Consider the following 25,326-nt stretch of genomic DNA (forward strand, 5'->3'; position numbering starts at 1 on the left):
TTCCTGTGGTGTTTTGACACTGCGCTTCCCACAGATCACCTGTCAATCAAACAGTGTGGGCAGGACTGTGATGTGTTTTCCTTGGACTAATGCTCATGCTAACTACCTAACTGTTGTCCTACTTATCCCAGATCTCCCTCTGCTTATCTGAAACAGCAAGCCATCAAGTCACACTAATCAAACAGACACTGACGCTTCAACAGCCAACAGGAAATAGTATCCCTCAAGTAAGCCCTGACTTCTAACAAGTACGTTCTCATACAATTAAACCGCATTCTCAAACACATTTTTATTTTGGATTACATTTGTTTGTAACGTATCAGAAGAACATTTGTAATCACTTAGTCTGAAGTCTGTACGAGGCAGGAAGTGGGGTGGCAGAGGGGTCAAACAACTCAATTTCACCCCTTTTATGCCTAAACCTAACCTTTACCTAACCTTAACTGCATACTATTTATGCCTAAATCTAATCTTTCCCTAACCTTAAACAAGTGGTTTTGGTTACATGTTATACAAGATATGTTGATTTGAAAAGTATTTGTGATATGTCAGAAAAAAAAAAAAAAAAAACATAATCTGAAACAAAAATACATTGCCCTCGAAATGTAATTGAGGATACAGTTTAGTTAGTGTTGGTGTATGAAAACATAATTTTTAGGAGACAGGGTCGCTCAAATATCACAAGTCAGTACTCTGCTGCACAAGGAAAAAGTTTCTCTCTTACGTCTGCACATACATCTAAACTCTTCCAAACTCCTCCAAAACCTACTGTTGCTCATTGTCGGTGAAATGAAGATCCAGCTTCAGCTGAAAGTCCACCTCACTCAGGGCTTCCTCCACCTGGGGAAACAGCAACACACAGATACACTGCTGTGAATTCATACACATTAAAGGACTAAGGCAACATATTTCTTCAATCTAATCTAATGTGGGCTGAACACAAGTGAGTTTCTCTCATTATCAGAAAGACTGAATATTTTGGTAATAAAGACAGTCTGTTTGAATTTGAAAAAAGATGGGAAGACAAAAAGGTGTGGGCAAACAACAAAAGACATTTCCATCTGCAGAAGTAATGGATTCTTTTGAAGACTGAGGCTCAGGATTGCTAATATTCACTAATAATGGGCTTCACGCAGCTCTCCCACCCTGTCTCCCCTCTGTTTTTCCCTGGAGCATACACACACATGCAGTAAACACACAATCCAGTGCAGTTTTGTGCAAGGTATCGGTGTTTTGATTGATTAAACATACAGTACATACGGGCATACACTGTGGAAATGAAGGGCTATTTTTGTCAGTGCTATCTGTGGAGGTGAGGAGCAGATAACCTCTGGAAGGTTAATGAGTGGGAGCCTTCGGGAGCGCTGACGGCTGAAATCTGATATGCCTTCAAAATGCCTCTGCCTCTCCACCTCCACCTCCACACGAACGTCTACATTTAATGAAATATTCTAAAATTAGGAGGATCTGCCAAGCTGAACGGGCACGGGAAACCGTGAGATCCACATTCTGACGGAGTCAGGGCTCACAGGTATCTGGAAATGTGTCAGTGAGCAACTGAGTGATGGTTCAGAGTAATGTCAAAGTGTGAGCTATGGCTATGATATGGATGATTAGCTTCGAGCGGGGCCATCTTAGCTCTGACTCACCCGGGCCCCAAGCCTGTCTCATTGCTGTCACCGCTGATCAATTTGAGCTCTGGTGGCTCCAGACAACAAAAACAAGCACACTGGATTTTTAGGGTCATGCCCACGGTGAAACCATCAAGGACAGTACATCAATAACTGTCTGGCAGGTTTACACGCCTGATCAGTCCAACTGCTCATGGTCAGTCTGGGACACATGCAAATCATGTTTGCACACTTATTAAAGAAAATCGACTCCAAGAGGCAAAGGTGGTGGAGCTCGATACTGCGATGCTCACACCATTTCTGACGTATGGCTGCAGAAACGGCTGAAGCAGATTTTTTTTTTACAGGCACAGGGAACTAAAATATGTAATTTATCATTTGAAAGTTTTTTATTGTCACAATTTAGTGTAGAAAAAAATGTGAAATTACAAGAATCTGAGGTCCTTAAATGAAGAAGATCTAATGGTTCAAACAAACAGCTTTGCTAAGGATTAAAAGCTCCAATCAGAACAGCTCTTCAGTTTTTATTTCTCCCGCCCCAGTTTGATTGACAGCCTTCAGATGCATCTGCTGTCCCTGATACTTCAAATACTAGAGAGTAACAGTAACCAACAGCACGTTGTGCTGCTACTGAATATGAATTCACCATTCTACTGAGGATTATTTTACCAATCCAATGTTACACAAGAAGAGGAGAGGGTTTAAATCTGATATGGAGCTTTGGCTAGCGATGGCGTCAGTCATGGACTTTCACACTTTTTTAGTAAGACCACAGTTTTGAGCTCTTCAGTAATATTAACTATGAAAACATCAGTTAAAATCTTGTTGAAGCACCTGTAAAATCTGTATCTATTTCATATCCAACAAAAGGGATATTTTCACTTTGCTGGATAAGTGGTGTTTTACTGGGGTCAATGTTGTTGGACAATATTGGATATATTGTTACCCTACAAAGGGAAGTAGAGTCCACACGGCCCTGTTGGAATGGATTACCATAGAAAATGCAGCCTATAAAACTCCATTCTATTACATTTATTGACTTTTAGGAACTCTGAAATCTTGGTGAATGATGACGATCATCAGATCACTGAAAAATAATACTAAAGAAAACATCCACATATTTAACTGGGTTTACCATCCCTTTAAAGGGTCAATAATACAATTTATTTTATTATTTTACTGCTCCATACCACAAACTACAACAATACCACCATACACACATCGACTGAAATTTTTAATACATACTCATTGATGGGGTGAGTGAGGAACTGGTGTTGCAACATATTTCAGCTGTAAAGGCTATAACCAGAGTACTGTGTGGGACATCAGCTCTGCCAATGTTGTGGCAATTTCTGCTGGTTGCCAACAGAGGGTGATAAAATTTTGATTACTTAAAGTCCCCATAAAATGAAATCCCATTATTTTACTTTCTGGAAAACTGTGTATCTTTAATGGTGACCAGTAGGTTTAAATACAAATTTCAGACAATTAAAACACTCACATTTTTTTTTTAACAACAACTCCTACACACATCCCATCAAATTAAGTGGTTTCTCTCTATAACTGATATCCCATTGATTTACACCTCCCAACATTATGAGCCGCACCATCATCCTATTATAACAGCAAACACAAAATCAAGGAAGATGTCATTTCATGGGGTTTTAATGCACGAGAAAACATGACATGGTAGCAAGCAACAACTGTTGTAATCATTTAAACTATAATTAATTGACATTAAGCAGTTATGTCACCAGAGATATGGGGTAACAGGCAAGGCAACCAAGTGACATTTTCAATTCTTCCCTGCTTCTGCGGGGACAATGTGTACGGCAAATATAACCAGCGTGACTCACCCTCTCTCCATCCAGTAGCAGGTGGACTCTGAAGCTCATGCAGTCATTCACCACAATCTCCTCGTTCCTATAAAGGATCTGAAATATCCGGCTGAACACTGTTCCATCATAAACCCCCGCAGAGCTGAAGCTGCACTCTCCTGACGTGGGACAGAACAAAATGAACAATGACTGTCAGGTCTGCAGGCCACTTCACTTTCTGCACAGAGTGTGAATATGCAGTGGGTATATCGGCAGTGAGTATGTAAGCCGTGTCATTATAATCAAACGACACTGGCACGGCTTCAGAAATGTATTGATCCAAACTCCTAGCAATCTGACATTACTCATTCAAAAGTTCAATTCAATTCCCTCCTTCAATAATTGATAGTCTGGGAACACAGAGGACGAAGCTGTCACTTTGTTAAACGTCATACAGGATGATAAATTCACATTTTCACAACATTTTTTTTACAACCATGCATATGCTCTTGTCACTTTTCCAAAAAGAGAGTAACAACCATGGATGCAGTGGAGGGTAAAAGTACCAAACTGATATAAATCTATGTAGATAAATAAATATAAGCAAATATAAAACTATTTATTGTGCCTAATAGTATGTAGGTTATATGAGGACAAGGCCTTCAAGGGGATAAGGATTAATAATTAATCCTTTCCTTAAATACTACTGATCTTTGTTGTAATGGTGGCTGCTGGGCCTCATAATAATAAGGGATTGTCCAATTTACCCACCTTTTTATTTCTATCTACATAGCCCTAATGTGAGCCAAACTTTTGCCGGCTTACCACTAAAACAGAGGTTGTTACTGTCCTTAACACAGGCTCCTGGGTTGCACAGGTTTTATTTCACCCTCTTAACAGAATTCACTTCATTTCTTTCTATTTGTTTTTTTCTTTTTGGGGAGGTTGTGGTAGTTTTCTTATAATTTTATTTTAAATATGTAGTTATATTACTCTTGTATTACTGATATTTTTTGACACTTTTTTGTGTCTTTGTTTTTTCCAGTAATTTTGGGGCAATTAAAAAAAAAAAAAAAAAAAAAATCAAGTGACTTCGCTCAGGTTTCAATTAACCAAACAGTCACGTATATTATTAAACACCCCTCCAGCCATTTATTAAACCCTTAAAATCATCTCTGTTCATCAATATTACATATTTAAAAGTTTTTTTTGTTTGTTTGTTTTTTTTCAGTTCCCTTAGTCCCTTTGAACGGTTTAAATATAATTAAAACCTTGCCCTCATGAAGAATCTGCAGATCGATGAATATGCAGAAAGTCCCCGCCCACGCCCTGCCTGCTGGCACACCAGCTCCGTTCACAGAACAAGGAAAACTTGTGAAAACTGTGTGGTAGTTGATAATCTAACCTTGTAAATATTGTTTTGATTGTTTGTTTGTTTGTTTATTTCAGGGAATCATTTAGTTACTCTATGATATGGAGAGCCCCACCCTGTCAGCTGACGGGATTTGCGGTCAGATTTGTGATGTAGCAAATTTAGCTAACTTTAGTGTACGTCTGAATCATATTTTAGGGCCGTGCACATACACAGGGGCGCCGCCAGGAATTTTGGGCCCCATGAAAAAAAAACTATATATATGTATTTACTAGTTGATGGTTTAATATTTTTATATTAGTTTTTACCTATTTTTTGGGGCCCCTGTCAGGCAAGGGCCCTTGGAATTGTCCTAACTTTTCCCCCATATACGGCGCCCCTGCACATACACCCCCACCTTCAGTAGAGGAATGTGAAAACATGTTTCTAGTAACAAACTTTACACAGATACAAGTCAGCAGACTCAAGGTCAGACATTTGAGGAGACAGAAACAGCAGAAAAACACAATTTTGAGTGGAGGAGGTCTTCCAAGAAATGAGAACTTGAAACAGCCGCAGACGAGGCACAGTACGGCGCTACGGGAAGCTGCAGGGGCCTTTCAGAAGCATTTATCAAGCATTCAGCGGACACACAATCACGAGAACAGGCTATACTAGCTTGCTGTTTTGTTTTTGGAATTTGTTGGCGACAGGAGATCTAATGAACCTTCTAAGCATCTGGTGTTTAGACTTTAAACATCTCCCATGTTGCAGCACTTCGTCACGATGGCTGTTTACTCTCTGCTACGAGAACGCTTTCTCTGGCTGGGCGACTGCAGTCAATGTGGCAGAGCTGCTGTCCAGCTGGGAGCTGGGAGAGGTCTTTGAAACCCCCCCGCTGAGGTTGTACTCTTTTCCCCCTCTCCCCCTCACTCTCTCTCTCTCTCTCTTTCTCTCTCACTCTCTCTCTCTCTGCAGGCCTCCTCCTGATAATGCTGTCACTACTTACAGCATCAAGCAGCCCCAGTCAGCATGAGGGATGTACAGGAGCATGACTGTGGTTACAAGCTTGCTGGATGTGAGACAGAGATGCCCCATAATCCCCCTGGTGATATAGTGTATGGACAGTGCTGTTAGCAGGAGGGCCACGGCCGCTCAGTGGTTAACACTGTCACCTCGCAGTATGACGGCTGCAGGTCGCTTTCATGTTCTTTGTGTGTTCGCCTCTCACACTCTCATCACATGAGAGTCAAGACTCCAACTTGCCAAAGGCCACAGTTGTGTGAATGTATTTGTCTGTATGCATTACAGCTGAACAGTAAGCTAAAAAGAAACATATTGCAATTACTTTGACAGATATTGCAATTTTGATATAATTAGGAATAAGAGTTTTTGCATCATATTTTAGTCTACAAAAATAATGATGATGTTATTTTTCTCAGGGTAAAACATGTTTTTTTCTTTTTTTTTTTTTTTTTTTTTTTTTTTCCCATCAGGGCAATACAATATATAGGCAAAGTCAACTCTACAGCACCACAATAATTCATTTCTAATTATTAGTTATTTTGTCATACATTTTATAATAAAGAAACTGCAGTCCTTGTGCTTTAGATTTCGCACATGGATTTTGCTCGGAGCCATTTGTTAACATTTCAATTAATCGTTCAGCCCTTCTGGAGATTTATCCAGGGTGTTTTCTTGAGCTCCACCAATGCATGCTGGGAGAGGCTCCAGCTCCGCCAACCCAGAATTAATAAGTGGCTAAAAAAGAAAATGTGAATCAGCTGTGGCTGGGACAAAGCTGCTGCATTTCCATCTCTAGCATCTTGTAAAACAGAATGCTCATTGCATCAATTACTGCATTTTCTACAGAGCTGATCAGATAGCAAAGCTCCTGTGGTGAGACCTCCTCTGAGAAACTGATACTGATAGCGGTTACATTTTTTTTTTTTTTTTTTTGTATTTGTATGGTTCAACCTGTTTCTCAAATCAGGACACTTTCAAAAAGGTCAAATAATTATTTAAGTAATGCATTATTCTGCATGGCAAATTAAACTGCACTAACCCGAGAGAAACACCATGAATAACTACATTATGACACAACTTACAATTTTTTGTACAGTATTATTTGACCCATGTCTGATGGATTCACACCTTGCCTTACACTTTCTACTTGTTGGATGTAAATGTGATTTAAACACATTTTCTGTGTTAATGGTCGCATTCCTGTTCACACTAAATAAGATCAACAGAAATACATCAAACCCACCCAGCCTTTGCTTAGGCATGGTGCAGTTCTGAGTAAATACAGGTGTTGGGGAGTTATCACATCCCGCACATTGAAACCTGCAGCAATGCCCTTAAGCTTTTAGCCACAGTGATTCTGTACTGGAAATAATCTGCTTACAGCCACTCATACTCCACAGCTGCTGTGTGTGTGCGTGTGTATGTGTGTGTGTTAGTTTCTTTCTCTCTATTCCTCTCTCTCTCTCTGTGACACATAAACCCAAGAACTCGACTTGCACAGAATTGCTGCTCTATCTATTGATACTAATATCAAGGAGTATCTCAGTCCAGGCAGTGGGAGACACAGCAAACAGCAATCTAATTCACCCTGCTAATGCATTCTGGCTTGGAAATCGCCATGTTGTTGTGCATGAATCACAATCATTAAATGCTCGAGTTGAGAGTGCACGGCACAATCCTTCGCACAATTCATTTGTCTGAAGGGCACAGACAATTGAAATGTCAAGCATACACTTTCCCGGAGAGCGCAGTATGGGATTATTTGCTATGTCTGTTTTATGGTAAATGATGAAAGCAAGTCCTCTCGCTGGCCAGAGCGCTGGCCGGTGCATTCATGGCTGGGATTCAGCCGGCGAGGTTTACAGGCGCAATACATGACCTTGTGCAAGGAGACGCAAAGGAGGAAGGGGGTGGGGAGGGGGGGCTGCAGCTCAGCCCTGCAATTACAATATGGATATGGCCCTCGCTCTACTGTACCCTGCTGCAGTGTGCACCGTCTCCGCCACATGCTGTTACGTTGCAGCTCTGCTGAGATGTGAGGCTGCGAGATGAACTGCTTTTTAGCCAGTGAAGAACATGCAAATTTGTTTGCACAGTTGATGGATAGCAGAGTACATGGTAATGTGACTAAGGTATAGAGGAAGACATAAATCAGTGTTGAACACAGGGATGTAGTGAAAGGTAAACCTCACTAAATTTCAGTTAAACCACATTTTCACACTGATATAAGTTTTTATGAGCTAAATTTATAATATACATGGTAATTAAAAACCAGCTCATATAAGATGCTATATAAATGAGAATAGTTTTTTAAAGAGGGAAACATATAAACAAACCTTTTCTGAAAGCGTAATTGACTTCTCTTAAAGGGATAGTTCACCCATTTTGAAAAAAACTGTTACTGAGTGCTGGATACTGGCTGGATGCTCCACATGCTAAGCATTAGCCTCCTGCCACTGAGATGGACTTGAGGTTGACCGCCTTAATTCATTCAAAGAAGGTTTGACATGACTTTACAAGTGTCACTTTCGAAAACTAAAATGCATATAAGACTATGGTGTGCACAAAGACATGGTATCGACCAAGAAATTGCTGCAACAACTTATGAGACATAAATATACACGGGAATGACCATCATATCCTCGGATCATAATGTTCTAAACCCATATTCACTATTAACTTAAAAAAATATGAATGGGTGCCAAAGAAGTGATGTTTATTACAGATTTATGACTAGGAAAAATGCTGAGCTGCATCTCAAATTAATCTTCAGGTTCCCGGCTCTCATGATGATGAATACCACTGCTATGTGACATCTACTGTTGACCTTTTATCTCCCCCTCAAGATCCCCTGTCCGCCCCTAAAATGGCTCTAAAAAATGGGCTGGAGTAGAAGAAAGGAAGGTTAAAACAGTACTTTTTCTTGTTATTAACATCCAGAGAGATCCGGTAACTTCTATCCTTCCTGTATCAGAGGAGCAGTAGCCGGCACAGAGACGGGCGTAGATTGTTTGAGTTTGCTATTGTTTGATTCCTTTATTGAACACGTACGCATGTTGGAGGACAAAAATAACAACCATCTACTGTCCTAAATAATAGGCAACACCCATAACAGCCATTTTCATAATGGGTGATAGGTCACCGTTAACATTGGTGGTTGTTTGATTTGTGATAAGCACAGACCGAAGGTCATAATTTACCCACATGTCATTTATCTCTACATCACTGGTTCGACTGTATTGTTGAACACACAGAATGAGCAAACAGCACTTATGAATAGAGTGTGCGGTCACACTGTAAATTCTGGCTGATTCTCCCTGTAATCTAATCACCACAAAGGACTGGACTGGCGTATCATAACAGGATTTTATGTTTTACTTTAGCCCACTGTGTAACGCTGTACTGCACAATGCTCAGGTCGCGCTACCTCTTTCCCTGATCTGATGTCAAGTACAGTCAAATTGGGTGTCAAGGATTTGAGGCACTTACTATTAAAATGCAATCTTTATTATTTTGGCTGGTGAGGATTTTGCATTATCTACACACTAATGAGTTGGGGAAATTGTCGTCCCTGTTGGTATTCCTATCATTGTTTCTCTCGGGGGGAAAAGGAGGAGAAAAAAAAAAACACTCTAAATGAAAAGAATCAATGTCACATCTCAGGCTAGGACACAGTGCTTTCACAATCAGTCGTGTCCTTGCCAATACACACACACACACACACACACACACACACACACACACAAACAGTTCTGTGCTGCTCCAGTCATGACGAGCTAAAAATAGCAGTTATTACTGCAAATCAGTATTGCCAGCGATACAGCTTCCTGCATTGCCAGAGAAACGGGATTTTAATGCTCGGCTAAGTTCAGAAACAGGGTGTTACAACCTGCGACTACAAAGGAGCAGAAGACATGTACAGAATCTATCCTCCACAATAGAGAGATCTGCAAAACGTAGGAAATAATAGGATGTGAGGATGCACAGAGGATAAATAGTGCTGTTTTTTTTTTTCTATTAACCACCCAGTTCATTACCTGTTTTGTTGCTCTTTATCTATTTTGATTGAGCAACCTCGCATGGATGAAAAGCCTTTGCCTCAAACAGTGTGAATATACCACTAAGTTCATGAGGCAAAGTAAATGAAAAGCACTTTACACAAAGTTACTGCAGAACTTATCTGCCCTGCATTTAGCACAAACAACCAACTTCAAGTCATTTAACTCAATTTCTGTCTTAAAATCTTGTTTTGTCGGGAGGGGGAAATTCCACTTGTATTCAATGCAGTTCTGTGTGTTAGAGGAATTGTTCAGGAGCAACGTGCACACTTCTTAGAACAAGACCTGATGCTGAAAGGCAGATCACCCCACCACTATCGAGAAAATGAGAGTGGATTGCAGACAAATCTTGACGCTGTTTAATTTACATTCTCTCCTAATTGTGTGTTTTCTCTTGTTGTACAAAAATTAAGATGAATATTCTCAAGTGTGCCTTCTTGCCAAGGACGCCGCAAATGAAGGTGTACAAGCTGATTATCTTTCTCGAAATCTTAATCACTGAGAAACTTGAGAAACTTGCTGAAACTGCCAGACAGCACTTTAATTCTCTAATGTCTTCATGCATTGCCTGTGTAGCTGAGAGAATACCGGGAACAGACCGATCCATTCACTTAATGTGCACAGTAACTTGCTGTAACTGCAAGCCAGAGAGACTTACAACACTAGTAAATATTCACATTTGGCATTACACTGTAATATTATCCTCATTTTTTCACAGGAAAGCACTAGCACGAGGCATGGGAAAACCACTGCGCTGCAAAACGTGACACGCAAAACACGAGAGATTACTGTTTTTACATCGGCTTCAAAGAAAAGAGTGTCCAGGACAATGTGTCAGACAAAGAATGCAGATCACAACAGATGACTGTGTAGTCCTGAAATGATTCCCTCTGTCATGCAATGGAGATTTTCTCACCCACTGGCTGTGCCTGAACCTCTTGTAAGTACCTGTGAAACACAGCCAGCTAATCCAAGCACTATCTGCAACAGGCATTAAGGACCAATATTTCAGATTGTTTACACTGACTGTGATTAAAAACTGCTCATTAGTCGGTGATATTCACGTCTGAAATGATGGATATCACGCTGCTTATTTGGTTAGGCATTTTAGTGTTCATCAATGGAAAACAATAAGACAGGAATACACACATCCACAGCTTTTAGGACCAAGAGGCTGGATAGATACAGGTGTTGTCTCAACCAGGAGTTTGATATAAGTAGATATATAGATTTCTTTTTTCTAGGTTTTTCTAAGATAATTTATACTATGATGCACTTCCACCACATTGATCTTACAGGCTCTTACAGATAGATACTCCTGCTGCTGTGTCTAATAGGGCTGGACAATGTGGATAAAATCCAAATCTGGATAAAAGTGTATATTTAATCGAATAACTCGATATCGATATGGCGATGATATTTTAGGGATGACTGTTGGTGCTTCCATAAGATATTTCCAATAGTATTGTGGATATGATGACGAAGCAGGGAGAGGTAAAGAACAGCCAAAAAAGTTGAGAAAGTTGCATCCCTTCAGTGTAAGGCAGTGAAGGGATATTACAATTCCCCTTTTCCCCTACCATTCCCATATTACAATATTCAAAATCCGACACAGTATCTGCCCTCATAATGTGATATTGGTTCAATATCAGTGGTCAGCCCTGGCGTCTAAACATAGTAGTTTATTTACTGTTTAAGGTAATGATTTAGACTCATAACACAGTTCTGAGTTGTTGCCATTGTATTTTTTGATATGTATCATGATGACCTGTACCTTTAAATAGATATTATTTTATTTTATTGGACATGCACAGTGATGGCTTGTATTTCATCAATTATGTATGCTATTGTAAAGGCCTGCACCTTTATTGATGCATTTGATGGATGAGCAGCTGTCGATATCCTGCCTGCCTCTTTAGGCTGTTGATGGATCAGGTGTGTTGGAACAGAATACAAGACTGCGGTGTCCTCTCATATCATTTAAACTGGTGAAGACCTCAAGAAAAGGGTGCGCATGGAGCATATTGGTGTGCGGACTCTTCCTCATGACAGTAGTTCACAGGACTAAACAGGTTGTACAGGAAAACCCTTAACATGAACTGATTCTAATGCAATATTTTGATTTCACACAAGTTTCGATGAATCACTCGTGTTTGTATTAACAGCACTGCTGGTAGTATCAGTAGTAGTTGTTGTAATAATTGTTATAATATTCTGAGATTTTTCCATCCTTGTGAGAATAAAATTCTGGGGGAAACATAGCACCTTTTGGACATAATTTGTATTTACTTTAGCATAAAAAACATATGCAATTTAATTGTTTGATCATGGCACAAACTCTAACACACTTCTAAAACAGTTGGACCAAATGTAGCCGTCCACAGACTCATTCAGCGAGAGTGCAAAAAACAGAGATTATGCCGTCAGACCGAGAACCAATATAGCAAATTGGGAGCTTATCCTCATATTATTATGAGGACACAGTCATCATAATACTGTGCTAAAAGTGAAACGGATAAATACATCATTCCTAAAAAAAAATAAATAAATAAAAAATAATCATGCAATGTGAGGAACACTTGTCCTTACCTGTACTGCCATGTGCCGTTGCTATCAGCCTGTGTGGCACGCGAGGTGAGACCTTCAGCCCTGCTCGAACCTGGTAGAACCTGAGGGATGGACACACACATCAAGAGTCAACACACACCAGCAGTTCTACATTTTTTTTATCGTTTCTACTTGTTTTGTTTATACACAGGTTAAAATATTGAACAGAGAAGGGGGAATGTTCTTATTTGCCTGCCTTAGTTTTTCCTTGGTTGTTCACATAAACTTTAAATTCTTTGTGAATTTATTCTTGTTTGTTAGGTCCTGTATGTGTTGACTTGGACAGTTTTACTCTCTCTTCTATCTCTCTTCCATTATATATTATGTATTTCTTCATGATCTTCTACTCTGCACTTCATGTTTCTTAAGAGGAACTGTTTCAATGAAGTTTCCATGTCACTGGCAACTACAGTGGCCCTGAGGGCTCATTGCAACTTGAGAAAACACATGCCAGTAGACAAAACACAAGCAAATTGAGAAAAGTCTTCATCAGTTTGACAGCACATGTGCAGCATTAAGAAAATGTGCTGACAAACAAACTTAAAATATCCAGGAATCATCATGTAACTGGCTGTCTGTGCAAGAATACCAATGGGACAAGAGAGACAAAAGATGCAACAGTGGTGATGTTAAGTTTTAGTCTATTTCTTCCTGTGAGTGGAGACAACTTCCCACTGGTGACTATACCTCCAGTTTATTTGGGCAAGTATCTGTCTGGGTGAATCTGCTCGATAACAAATGACATAATGCCCCAGTGGCCTTCTTCCTAACATTTGCACGATGTGTGTTTGGTCATTAAATGCAGGACACAGCAGGATTGTATTTGCTTTCCCAGGTAAAGTTTCCCACCCAGTGTGTGTAAGTTCAAAATGGCCACCATGGAAGGATAGTCTGTCACAATAGATGGGACCTGTTTCTTTGTTACCCCTCCACTTTGTGATTTCAGGCTGATAAGACAGGTTTTACCTCAAAAAAATAAAATCTCGCCGGGTGCAACTTTAAGGCTCCAAAAGTGCAAAGAAATGCTCCTCGTGACACGGACTAAGGGTTAGTGCTGTCATGTTAAACAAAATCATTCATGAATTGTACAAATGTAGCTAAATTATTCATGGAGAAAGGATAAAATGGTTATAAATAATGAAAGAGACATAATAATGCACATCCATTCAAGGACTGTCTGTGTCCTACCTGATGAGAAGTAGCACTGAAATTCTACAATATTATAACAATATTTAACATGAGATAAAACTATAATGATTCCCCGCTGGGAAATTAATTCACACATTATAGGATTCAAGCAGAGAAAAGGGGAAAAAAAAACAGAAGCACATAAATGGAAGAAATTGTAAAAATTATTAAATTATAAGAAATTGCGGGGCCATATAAACATGCAACTGGCAATTTCAACACATTAGGCCGATGATGATCCAGTCTCAACTAAACAATAACAATTAAATGAGTTATTTGAAACAAACTACGTGCACAATGTATGACTATATGCAAAAATAACACAACACGAGAGTGTTTAGCACAGGTGACAGCATTCCAGGCTTTGGGCATGAAAAGTGAGTGGAAAACATGTCTTTGAAAAGGTCACTTTGACAGTTGTAGTCAATGCAGCTTGTGTAAAGCCACATCTTTCCTCTCTGGGGACACACTGGCAATCTGAGAGACCAAAGCATGGCTGCAAACACAGTCATCAAGTCAGTGTTTTTTAGCCACAGCGCTCTCAGAGATGGACATGTGACGGACACGCGCACAGAAAGGGCTTTGAAGGTCAATACATAAATAAAGGAGGATTTGGGAGCTTATAGAATGAAATAGTTCACAGAAACTCAATGGCAAAGGAGGGTACTGCATGTGGGATACGGCTTAAGGCAGAGCACACATCGAAGACATCGTACAGTGGATGCGTAGGCGACAATGTGAGTGAATTACATCAATAATTTGCATTTTGATGTTTTCACAAGTGACTTGGAACAAAGGACGCTGAGGGAAAAAGCAGCTGGGCTCATAATTTGAGTATCTGAAACAATCTTGGATCTGTCTAACTTTGCTGCCATGAGAAAAAACTGAAAGGCCTGCAGTGTTCTTATCGCCATCGCCTGCGTTACAAATCAAATGCAGACTTAATCGTTTTTTTTTAATGCAATCAGTCCACAATGGGTCTCTCCAAATGTACAGCTGCGTGCTTTTTCAGTCGGCTATAGGGATTAGGATCGATTTCAGCAATTAAATTTCGGAGTTGCAACACAGTTAGCTCTTGTAAACTAGAGTTTCCTCCTCTCAGTGTCAAGCGAATGCCTTCACTATGGACAGTGGGGTGGGCTCCAGGCGTTTTTAAGCGTTCACATTAGATCTCTGCTGCTATCTGGAGCAACATGGCAACCAGTAAAAACAAACATATTAGAGCACTCAGCCGAAGGGATTACCATGATAAAGCTTTAGCCCATCCCATTTGGAGAGGGAAAATCATTTCGGTTAAAGCTGGCATTTCAGCGAGGCGGAGGCCAACCAGATGACAGGTTTTAATCTTCCTGCAGACACATCATACAGCATGGCCGGATAAACATGGTCCTGTTTAATGTCATAAAATTTAACATAAAACTCAAAGTAAATCTGGAAAAACCAAGATTATGACGTTAAGACTTGTCTTTCTTGACCATGGGCTTGACAATTAAAAAAATGCACTGACTTTCCCCTATCATTGATTTAAATAATGTAAATATCAATCTATTTGTGTGGTATTGCTGCATTTAATATGTTTGCATTTTTGCATTGCCATGCTTCATTTGGTGATCTATCATCTGAATGTTAGCGTATACAGGTGCATCCAACCCTTTCTTATTCTGAAAGTATGTTGTTCAAACACGCTACTCCGTGGGATTATGGGTACTTACTCTTTTTTAATCCCTCCTGACAAAAAAAAAAAAAGACTAATTTAAAATGTTGTTTGACACAAAGAGATTTTTTTATGGATGTGCAGACCTACTTTTGGTTTTACAGTTTAATCCCTGTCTGGCAGCTGTGAAAGAACTGGACGTGTGCGTCACTTTAATTTACTCAATCAAATGTAATGTACCTTCATCACTGGGTATGAGTCACATAATGTCCCAGCATCTCCAGCAACATTATCTCATTACAGTGCATTCATACAGAAACTTTGTGGAACCATATGGTATCCCATGTTAAGTTGGTGGTTGAGGGCAAAGTATGTTGTGTATAAAGGGCAACAAATGTGTCACAACCTCGCAGCTCCCCATGGAAAGAGATTAGAGCAGGCAAAGTCTGTATTTGAAGTGCATACATTTGTATTTCTTATGCTTATGTTGAAGTGCTTGATTCAAAAAATTGATTTGTGCTGCTTTCCGGTAATTGTTCAGGGAACAAAAGTCCCTTGTGTGCAATTTGTTTCAGAGAGCTCAGTCTGAATTGAGACAACAGAATTTACATGGCAAAAACACATTTGAAAGTGTCATCAAATTCAAATGATCAAATAAATAAATAGATGAATGAATAAAAGTAAAATCCTTTTTGCATCATTGTCTTCAATTACAAATCGTGTCTTAATCATTCAATTCTAAAACTTTTAAATTTTACTTTTAGTAGTTCAGTGTGGGTATATCACGCTTACATTTATCCAGTTTAAGTATAATCTCTGCTGACACTAATCTCTTTCCATACACCTCCAAAGATGCATGATTTGAAACTGGGATCCACTTTGTCGTCATCTTCACCTCCAAACCACAGCAGAAGTTTTCTTTTGCAAATGTGTTCATACCTTTTCATTGTATTCACACATTTTTCACACTCTTTTGCACAGCACCTCTCACATGTGTCATTTACATGGCCCTGACTCCATTGACTTCATTGTGGTAGTCAAAAGCAAAACATCTGCTCACAGCTGATAGAAATGACCTGCATCACTGTGAAATCACTAGTGCAGCTGCATCACTGCCCTTTCCACAAATCACCATTCACCAATCACCAATCAATCAGTATGCACCTACAAAAAAGGGAGCTATAAATTGTATTCTGTATTTTTTTTCAACTCCTTTGAGTTTTTCTGTGTAATACTGTATGTGAATTACAGTATTTCAGTTTTTGCCATCAATACAGTAAATTTTCACTTCAAAGTCTTTCTGAGTTTGGATGCAATTCTTTACTGTAAGTTCACATTTGAATGTGTAGCTCACAGGAGAACCTTGTTCAAACTGACAGCTGTATTTTGTATTCTGTTGTATTGGGCGGTGACAAAATGTGCTTTTGCTGCATGTTTGAAATGTTTTGTCATTGTAAGAACCTTTTGCAAACAAAATACATAGGCCTCTCATTAGGCCAATGTATTAGCTGTTTTGATACCATGGTTTCTGAGTTGACAGAGGAGGTAAAGCGACTGAAAAAAAGAGCAACTGACAGGTCAGCAGCAGTGGCCTTCAGCAGCGATGCAGCACTGTGTGCAGGGTCAACACTGACTGTGTTCATGCTGTGTGATTTCTACAGAGGCAAAATACTTACCCCCTTTGGAAGAGATCCACATTGTGAAACTTGTGCAACTCTACAGAAAACTCCAGTGTTCCCTGTACCTCAGACATGATATATTCCCGCTCATCACCTGCGAAAGGAAAGAACGACAAATAGTAATAAAATATCTGCGTTATTCATCAATTTATGAGCGTTGCTTTACACGGCAAAAGCAAAAACAAGACAAAAGCTGTAGTATGGCACAAATCCAAAAGTGAATCCAAAGTGAAAGATAAGAATGTTTATGACATTTCTAAAACTAGCTCACGCTGTCATTTGTTCTCTCCGCTTTAAGCCGATATGAGTCATGCGTCATGTGTCTGGTGTGGTGAGGAGCCAGATATCCTGGTCTCAGTATCGTTAACATCATCACTGCCCAGGTATATGATGGAGAAGTGAACTCCAACACTGGATCTAATTACCTGAGAGTGAAGCCACTTATCCCAGCGGCTCAGGAAGTTGTTTTCTTGCATCTATTTTTATAATGTAAAATATATTCTGAGTTCAGCTGCTCTCACTAGGAATGACAGTGAGCCTTTTTGCTATATTTTTACCGCACTAGGATTAGGCTAATATATTGGGACAAAATTGCCCCTTTATTAAAAAATCATACACCTGTGCAATGTGCAATGAAATTTCATTTTATTTCAAATTGTGTTTTATTCATTGAATTTTTCTTTTTTCAATTTCTGGAAATGCATTCCTTATTTAAAGGTGCACGTGCAATTTTTGATTGCAATTAAAGTGAGGCTGTTCAGACTCCACTTACAAAAAATGTAGAAAAAAGGCACAAAGTTGGCAATAGCTGGCTCCACATGGTTGTCACCCCCAACCCAGCTCACTAATAAATGACATGCATATTCCACATTTTTTGTCAGCTGAGTCTAAAGGGTCCTCACTTAAATCAACCCTCAACAACTTTGAATAGTGCACCTTGAAAGATAGTAACCCAAAGGTTCGCTATTATTTCACAGGTGCAGCGGTTCCTCATCTTTAAGGAGCTGCTAAGAGACTTAGCTCTGGGTTTCAGTAGAGTTTTGATGGTCGAAATGCTCTTCAACAGACAATTCCTTCCTGACAAGAATAAACTCTGGGGAAATTTTGGGGAGGAAAATGGCCACATTTAAAGACACTGAAATCCGGCCATCAGCAGCTTCAGTAAAAGACAAAATAGAGAAAGAAAAGCTCTCAGCTTGTGATCAGTCACTCTTTAACAGTGCTAGGTTTTGCAGGCGCCTGTTAACATGAGGCCTATCAATCACTGCCTCGGTTCATAGAGATGAATGAGACAAAGACACTGGGTGATAAAACATATCAAGCCTCTGAAAATGAACCTTTCAAGTGAACCTGTGAAAAGTACCTTCTATGCTCTCTGAAGCCCTGTTCACACCCTTATGAGGGCTGTTTACCATTAACAGCAATTAAACTGCACTGTTTCCCCAGCCGGCTGCCGTTCCAAATGGAAAACCGTCTACGCTTAACTTAAACATTACCAATAAACATCAGCAATATTACCTCTCATTGCTTCCACCTTGATGTGCTCTTTGTAACAAGCTAACTTTTACTTGCTTAGGTCAAAAACCTAAAATGCACTAACAACTGGCCAGCAGTTAATCAACTGCAGACTAAACCCTCATGGTTTTGATAGTATCAAGGTATCAAAGCACTCCTAACTGAATACTTTGAGTCATAATACTATTATATTTACACACTTGAGGTGCACAAGATGACATGAAGTGTCATTACAGCAACAAAATAATTTCTGTGAAAAACCTTTCGGATCCACGTCTCAGTATGGGCTTTTGAAAAGCATAAGTTTGTTCCAGTCCATTCCATTTATCTAGGCCAAGTCTGTTTTTATAGTACCAGAGCTTAAGCGCGCAAGAGTATGATGAGAAGCCCATTCACTGTCCCTAAAACACAATGGTCCGCTGCCTATTATACTGAGAAACAACAGAATAATCATGCACTTATCATCTCATCCATCCTATGTGTACATTCTAACCGAAACTTTGTAGAAATGTATTAAAGCTGCACTGGGCAACATCACGTGTTGGCTTCATGAAAAACATGAAAAACATATATTTTATTTCACTTCAATACCCAAGGCTCTTGCAAGATGACGTCAGCAAACTTCACACAGCATGCTTGTGTTTACCAAGCCAGCCGGTCTGTGATGCTTTGTACCAAACGAGATGAGAGACGCAAAGATCTAACGGTGGTGAGTCCGGCCTGCTCTGGAAGGAGCGCCGCTCACTGCTTTTAGGGAGACAGTTTGTATTTCCACCTCAAAGCATGACTCATGTTTGACCCACTCCTTATTTTCCCATCATCTGCCATCATTGCAATGTCTGACCAAAATCTCAAATCAGCGGCTGTCCTATAGAGCAACTTCACATTTTGGAGTGTGCATTTGTCCTATGGGACAGGAGGACACAATCAGTTATAGAGCAGCAGTTGACGGGATGTTGGCCAGAATGGGTCTGTGTGATGGAAAAAAAGATGAGAAGATAGGGATCAGAGCAAAAATGACCAGAGTTATGCTTTAAGTTTCAAAGTGTCACTTCCTGTGGGTGGAGAGGATTTTCCAGCTAGTGACCAATAGTGACCTCAGAATGTCATTTAAGCTGATAAAGTGAGTTTACTAATGGAGAGGAGCTGTTTTTTTTTTTTTTTTCTGTTTCAGCCCTACATAGGTGTATGTTTACATGCCAATTCTAGCTGGCTTTTATGAAAAAAATCTATAAATCTATAAGTCTTCAATAAAACCTGAACCTCAGCCCTCCAAACCACAGCTGAAAATGACCTGCAGCGGCAGTAAGTGACAAATCCTGTTTGGCTCTTCTTGCTGACTCTGCGTGTCACACTGACACACAGCATTCAAACACACCCGCCGCCCTGGCAGCTTCATAAAAAGATACGATGTGGAGTGAGGTCTTGTGCTGTGTCAGGGCGACCACGGGCGAGCGGCGGTCACAATAACATAATGAGCCAATTACGGGTGACTAGATGGGACGCTGCTAGACGCCAGCCCGCAGCGTGGCTTATGCTTCCTCTGGCTTTGATCAAGCTAGCCGAAGCTGCCTCGCTGCTTCCCTAATTCAACTGAGCTGCTAGCCAAACGTCCTCATCATCTGTTATCTCCTGTCTCCTGGATCCAAAAGGAGAAGCTGTTCACTTTCCCAGCAATGTGTTCGGCAGGCAATAAAGAGGAGAATGGACGCTGTGTGCTTGATTAAATGCAGGACCACAATCTAAGGACAGCCACTACCCCCCTCCTCACCCCCCTACAAAGCAATCTCAATCTCGCAATATGGCCTGGGTATATACACCCTACCCCCCCGCCACCACCCCCACCACTGATTATCAACCTCTGCTAAAAATTCATCAATAAGGTAATGAAATTTCAGGGCCAATCAGTGAGTCACAGCCAAAAACACCCACGTCGACTGCTTCAAAGGCACACAGCTGTCATTCACTGAGTTACTAAGGATCCCTGTGCCTCTTATTGTGATGTTCATCATGACGATGATAATAAAACAACAGGACTGATCCACAAAAGGAGAATTAGAGTGTAAGATAATACAGTTAAGGGGTGAAGTGGGTGGACCACGACGTAACCAGTCACCACTAGCTTTTACTTTCCTTCCAGTCACATTATTCTGTGATAAGGGCTGATAATGGAGTTTGCCAGTGGCTCCAACTAGCTTGTTTCTGGGCCACTACTGAGCTATCAGCCTCAATTTCAAAGGCTATAGTTGGCATGAAAGACTGCTGAGCAATCGACCGGTCAATTGGAATGGAAGACATACAACATGTGTTCGCTGGGAGTTTAACACAGTAGGTAAAATAAGTATGAAGTGGCCCAGTAAAAGGGATTAGCTGCTCTACAATATTCGCCCTACTTCACATTACTGTTCACCTTTCCGCTGCTGTGCAAATCTCAGTGAAAGTGCAAGCTGTGCATTAACATAGTTGTGTAATAATGCCAACCTCCATGAAGACCTGATGTAGCCTAGCTGAAGCGTCTGATTTTGCTGCTTGTGCAGTTCTTCACACTATCTGTTTCTGATTTGCCGGTTGTTGCAAATCATTAAATACTAATTATTACAAAAGAGCCATCTGCTGTCCAATTACTATTTAATGCAGGCTACTACTGCATGCTGCTTTCTTTTTTGGTAGGGATAGACTTGGTTACAGCCGCTAATTCCTCCACCATGAGAGGAGAGAACTCCTGACTGGCCTTAAGCTGCCCTCTCCCCCCTCCCGCAGCTCCTGTTGGTATAAACTCCACCGGGAATGCTGATTGACAGCTCCGACCTCAGTTTTAGAGGATGAAAAAGCAACATGTTCATATTGACTGACTGTTGAATGCGCAGATTTTCCAGTCTATGTAGGCGTAGGTGTCATTGTAACACAGAGAATCATTGTGCCATGACTAGAAGATGATTGTATGCACAGCTCAGAGGACCGGAAATTAATCTCAGGCATTATTCCATTCATTAACATCCAACTCCCTCAGCAGAATACAATAAAAGACAGAGCGCCATCACTGGAAATAGAGGTATGTCATGAAGGACAATTGTGTTGCGCCACTTTGTTGATGCAAAGAAAAGAATGGAAATCATGGAGGAGTCAGTAAGTTTCTGGCCAAGTTTTGAGGACGTTTAAGGACACTTGGCTCTCAGTCAAATCCACAATAGTGCTACTTTCTTTTTGACTGGTTCTCATTCTGAGAAAAGGTGATGCATAGATTGGACATGTGAGGGTAGAGTGTCCTTTACATGAGCCAACTGAGGCAGCAATCATGTGATGACATAATCTTGCATTTATTAAAAGCTTCCATGCGGCCATATAAGGCTCTCTGTGGTAGAGCGTATGATGCCAAATCCCAGCAAAGTCAGACCTGATAGGAGCAACAGGGTATGGAAATATGAAGGAGAAGCTCAGCGGCCTCTGTTGTGGTACAGAGGCAGATGAGCTGGAATCAGACTCCAGTTGGATGCAAACGACGTCCTGTGCTCTCACCACATGAGTGTCCTTTACGATCAAGGGGCATTTGCACAGAGGCAGATAAACTAGGGGGTCGAAACCAGCTGGAAAATCCTTCTTTCGCCACCTCAGGAGTCTTTTGTGGTGTTTGGGGAGCATTTTGGCAAGCTGGCAGAGCAGCATGCAGCCTGCAGTCAGGGCAAAATGTTGAAATCCTTGTGCAGTTCACATCACATACAGCTTCGTCGTGTTGGTTTATGATACAACACTCACAGCTCTGAATCAATTCATTTGTTTCGGACATTTCACTGTTGCATGTGTGTATGTGTGTGCATGTACAACCCTGTGTGCCTTCGTCTTAAGAGTTGGTTGAAAAGCATGTAGTGGCTAGTGCTGCGAATAATTTAGCTTAAAACTGGTCTACTCTCAATTAAATGTTGATTTCAGTCACAGGAGTGCCTGACAGTTCAGTATAACTCAAGATATAACCCTGTATTCGGTGAATGGCCTTATTAACTATGTTGAAGCAGGTGAGCTAGTCTATTTTCTGCATTTAAGCTTGCATTCGTTGTTCAGTTTTTGTTTTATCCTTGCGTCTTTAGGACCTCCACCTGACACCAGCTGCCTGATGCCACTACTGTGACAAAGGAAATAAATTTGACAAAAGATTTGTTTCATTTCAAAGCGGGGGAGCTTGTTTTGTTCCTTTTTGACAGAGCAAAGTGCTGTACGACTGTATAACAAGGACGGTACGTGCTGTGCAAAGTTGATCGTGCACACATCAGCTCACACAAATATCCTTACTTATCATACCTGTACCAGCTGTAGCCACCAGGGATACAGCATAATAATCCTGATGTTATACTTGTTTGGATCATTGGAATTGATTTCAACTTGATTTGATTTTAATTGGACCACTGCTTTGTTCATTTATGACATCATGGAATGCTGTATAAGGTCTATTTACAGAGGACTGGTAGCCAAAGTTGACCACACACAGACCACATAAATATCCTCGGCTGTGATAAACAAACAATACCAGCCATGGAGCCTTAACTAGGCTACAGTAACCTACAATGCAATACTAGAGTCTATGTGTACTCTAAGAAACATCCTAATTCACACTGAGCGTTTTGACCCAGTGCCAGTCTATACAGTAGCAGCTTTCCCTACTGTATTGTATGACAACGAGCTTCCCAAATACTCTCATGTTTCACACACAAGAGAAACCAGCCGACAACCAACCCACTAAAGCAGAAAGAAGATGCCCCATGTATAATCATAATAATAACAATAATGATAATTATTATGATAAAAAAAAAAACCCTTACCTTAGCAGTGATGAAGTCTTATCCGCAAAGGCTTAGGATGCAGCCTCAGTAAATCGCTGTTGCGGATGGATGTGCGGCTTGCAATGTTTATATCACCGCTTCTCCTGCTGCTGCTGCTGTTGCCATGGTTATTCATCCAGACCCTGTATGTTCTGCAGTCCTCTCTCTCTCTCTCTCTCTCTCTCTCTCTCTCTCTCTCTCTCTCTCTCTCTCTCTCTCTCTCTCTCCTCTCCTCTCCTCTCCTCTCCTGTCAGGGATTTCAATTTGGGAAAGTGCAGCACCGTCTGTCGCGGAATTTGGCTCTGCGTTTATCCTCCGCGCCCGCCCGTTTTAGACAGAATACATAAATAGTATGGATAGTTTCACAGGGGAATATTAATGGTCAGCACCCAACGTGTCCTGCTGCTGCACTATAGTGTGCGTCCAATGGGCGAGCTGACGTCAGAGCCTGCCTCCTAAAAGCAGAAGTGAGCCGTGCAGCAGGAAATTACCATGCAAAGAAACAAGGGAGTATTATGCAAACAAAGTATGAATGCAATAATGATAATAATGCGGATGCCACTTTAGTTGGAGTGCATCGCAGATTAGAGACCCATTAGAGGCAGTTAAACAGTTTTCTCACAGTCTAATGATCAGCCAAACAATGACAAAATTACAGTAACACTTTACATGCAGTGGCATACAATAAGACATCATAAGCACATTGCAGGTACAATGCACGTTCCTGGTTATTATTGTTGTCAAAGCAGGTTGTGAAAAACACAATGTGCAACCAGCTATCATCATGGACATGATATTAAGGTAACACTTCAAGCGCATGTGATGCACTGGAAGTGGATTGTACAAGCACAGATGCATTTTTCTGACAACAAAATGAGGAGACAAACATCAGAAAATTGCATTCAGTTCAAAATTGAAGCATTAAGCCCATGCTCCATGAAGTGGAACAGCAACTTTAATAAGCGCTTTTCTGATCCATTATGTATCCTCAATTTTCAGTGTCATTGATATAAAAGACTGAAGCTCCATAGTGTTAGTCTCTTTATTCACCCTATTTTTTTTTTCATTTCCTGGACCCACAATTAGATGTTTGCGGGCCTCCATCTGATGTGATGTGACACCCCATCTGAGAAGATTTTTGTTCATATCATGATTTTGTGTAGAATTGCCCTAACAACCCATATTACAGTTTCCCAAAAAGTTCCCAAAAGGCATCCTAGTGAACTCCAAAAGCAAAGAGCCTGCAAGCCATATGATGCAGAGTGTAGTAGAATCTGGTGGCATGATTATTCCCTATAGCTTTCTCTTCAAAGCTAGGGATGAAGTCGGAAACTGTGGCACTCTTACCATTTTAAACACACAGCACTCTCTGAGTAATTGTGTCTTGGCTTCATTTTCCATAGCAATCTATCTTTTTTTATATCTAAAAAAAAAAAAAAAAAAAAAAAAAACAAGTGCTTAAAGGAAGTCTTTGACACGTACACCATGTCTAACTTTAAGTAGTGTGACGATGACAGCTCTGAGGATGTGGACATTTCCAGAAGCCATTTATCTCATCAGTCAGGCTGATACATGCCTTCCGCGAATTACAGTAAGGAATTTAATGAAAACCATATTTGATATGACAAGGGAATCGTGATGATGAATGCAATAGTGTTATGTGAACAATGAAGCTGTGGAGATCAAACTTCTAAAGTAGTGAAGTCCTCATTTAGAGAGAAATAGTAAACCAACAGTCACAAGAGAGACCACCACTAACCAGCACTGTATCACTTGTTCCTGGCAATCAGGTACCGCAATTAAACGCCATCTGTCCTAGTTAAACAACTCCTTACAGACTACGCCACATGTCAGACAAGGGAGGAGGGGGTTTATGTAACTGCAGGCGAATAAAATGCCCATGGCCCATAGGCTGCTGCTGTCAGTAACTGTGTGTTCAAGCTTTTTATCAGAGGGATCAAATTTGTTCGCTCTAGCGCCGTCTTTTAT

At 40.5% G+C, this 25,326-nt stretch overlaps 1 protein-coding gene across 1 annotated transcript in view; it reads right to left on the reverse strand.

Annotated features, from left to right (window-relative positions):
• The window catches only part of fam135b (family with sequence similarity 135 member B), a 42,437-nt gene extending 18,919 nt beyond the window's left edge, over window positions 1-23,518 (reverse strand). The window contains exons 1-5 of the mRNA XM_030064132.1: window positions 23,338-23,518; window positions 17,009-17,105; window positions 12,473-12,552; window positions 3,488-3,627; window positions 770-840 (exon numbers count right to left, since the gene is read on the reverse strand). Of these exons, the coding sequence (XP_029919992.1) occupies window positions 770-840; window positions 3,488-3,627; window positions 12,473-12,552; window positions 17,009-17,085 (368 nt within the window). The 5' untranslated portion in view covers window positions 17,086-17,105; window positions 23,338-23,518. The remainder of the gene's footprint in view (window positions 1-769; window positions 841-3,487; window positions 3,628-12,472; window positions 12,553-17,008; window positions 17,106-23,337) is intronic.
• Between the last annotated feature and the right edge of the window lie 1,808 nt (window positions 23,519-25,326).

The sequence above is a fragment of the Myripristis murdjan genome, chromosome 11 (assembly GCF_902150065.1).
Source record: "Myripristis murdjan chromosome 11, fMyrMur1.1, whole genome shotgun sequence".
Lineage (NCBI taxonomy): Eukaryota > Metazoa > Chordata > Actinopteri > Holocentriformes > Holocentridae > Myripristis > Myripristis murdjan.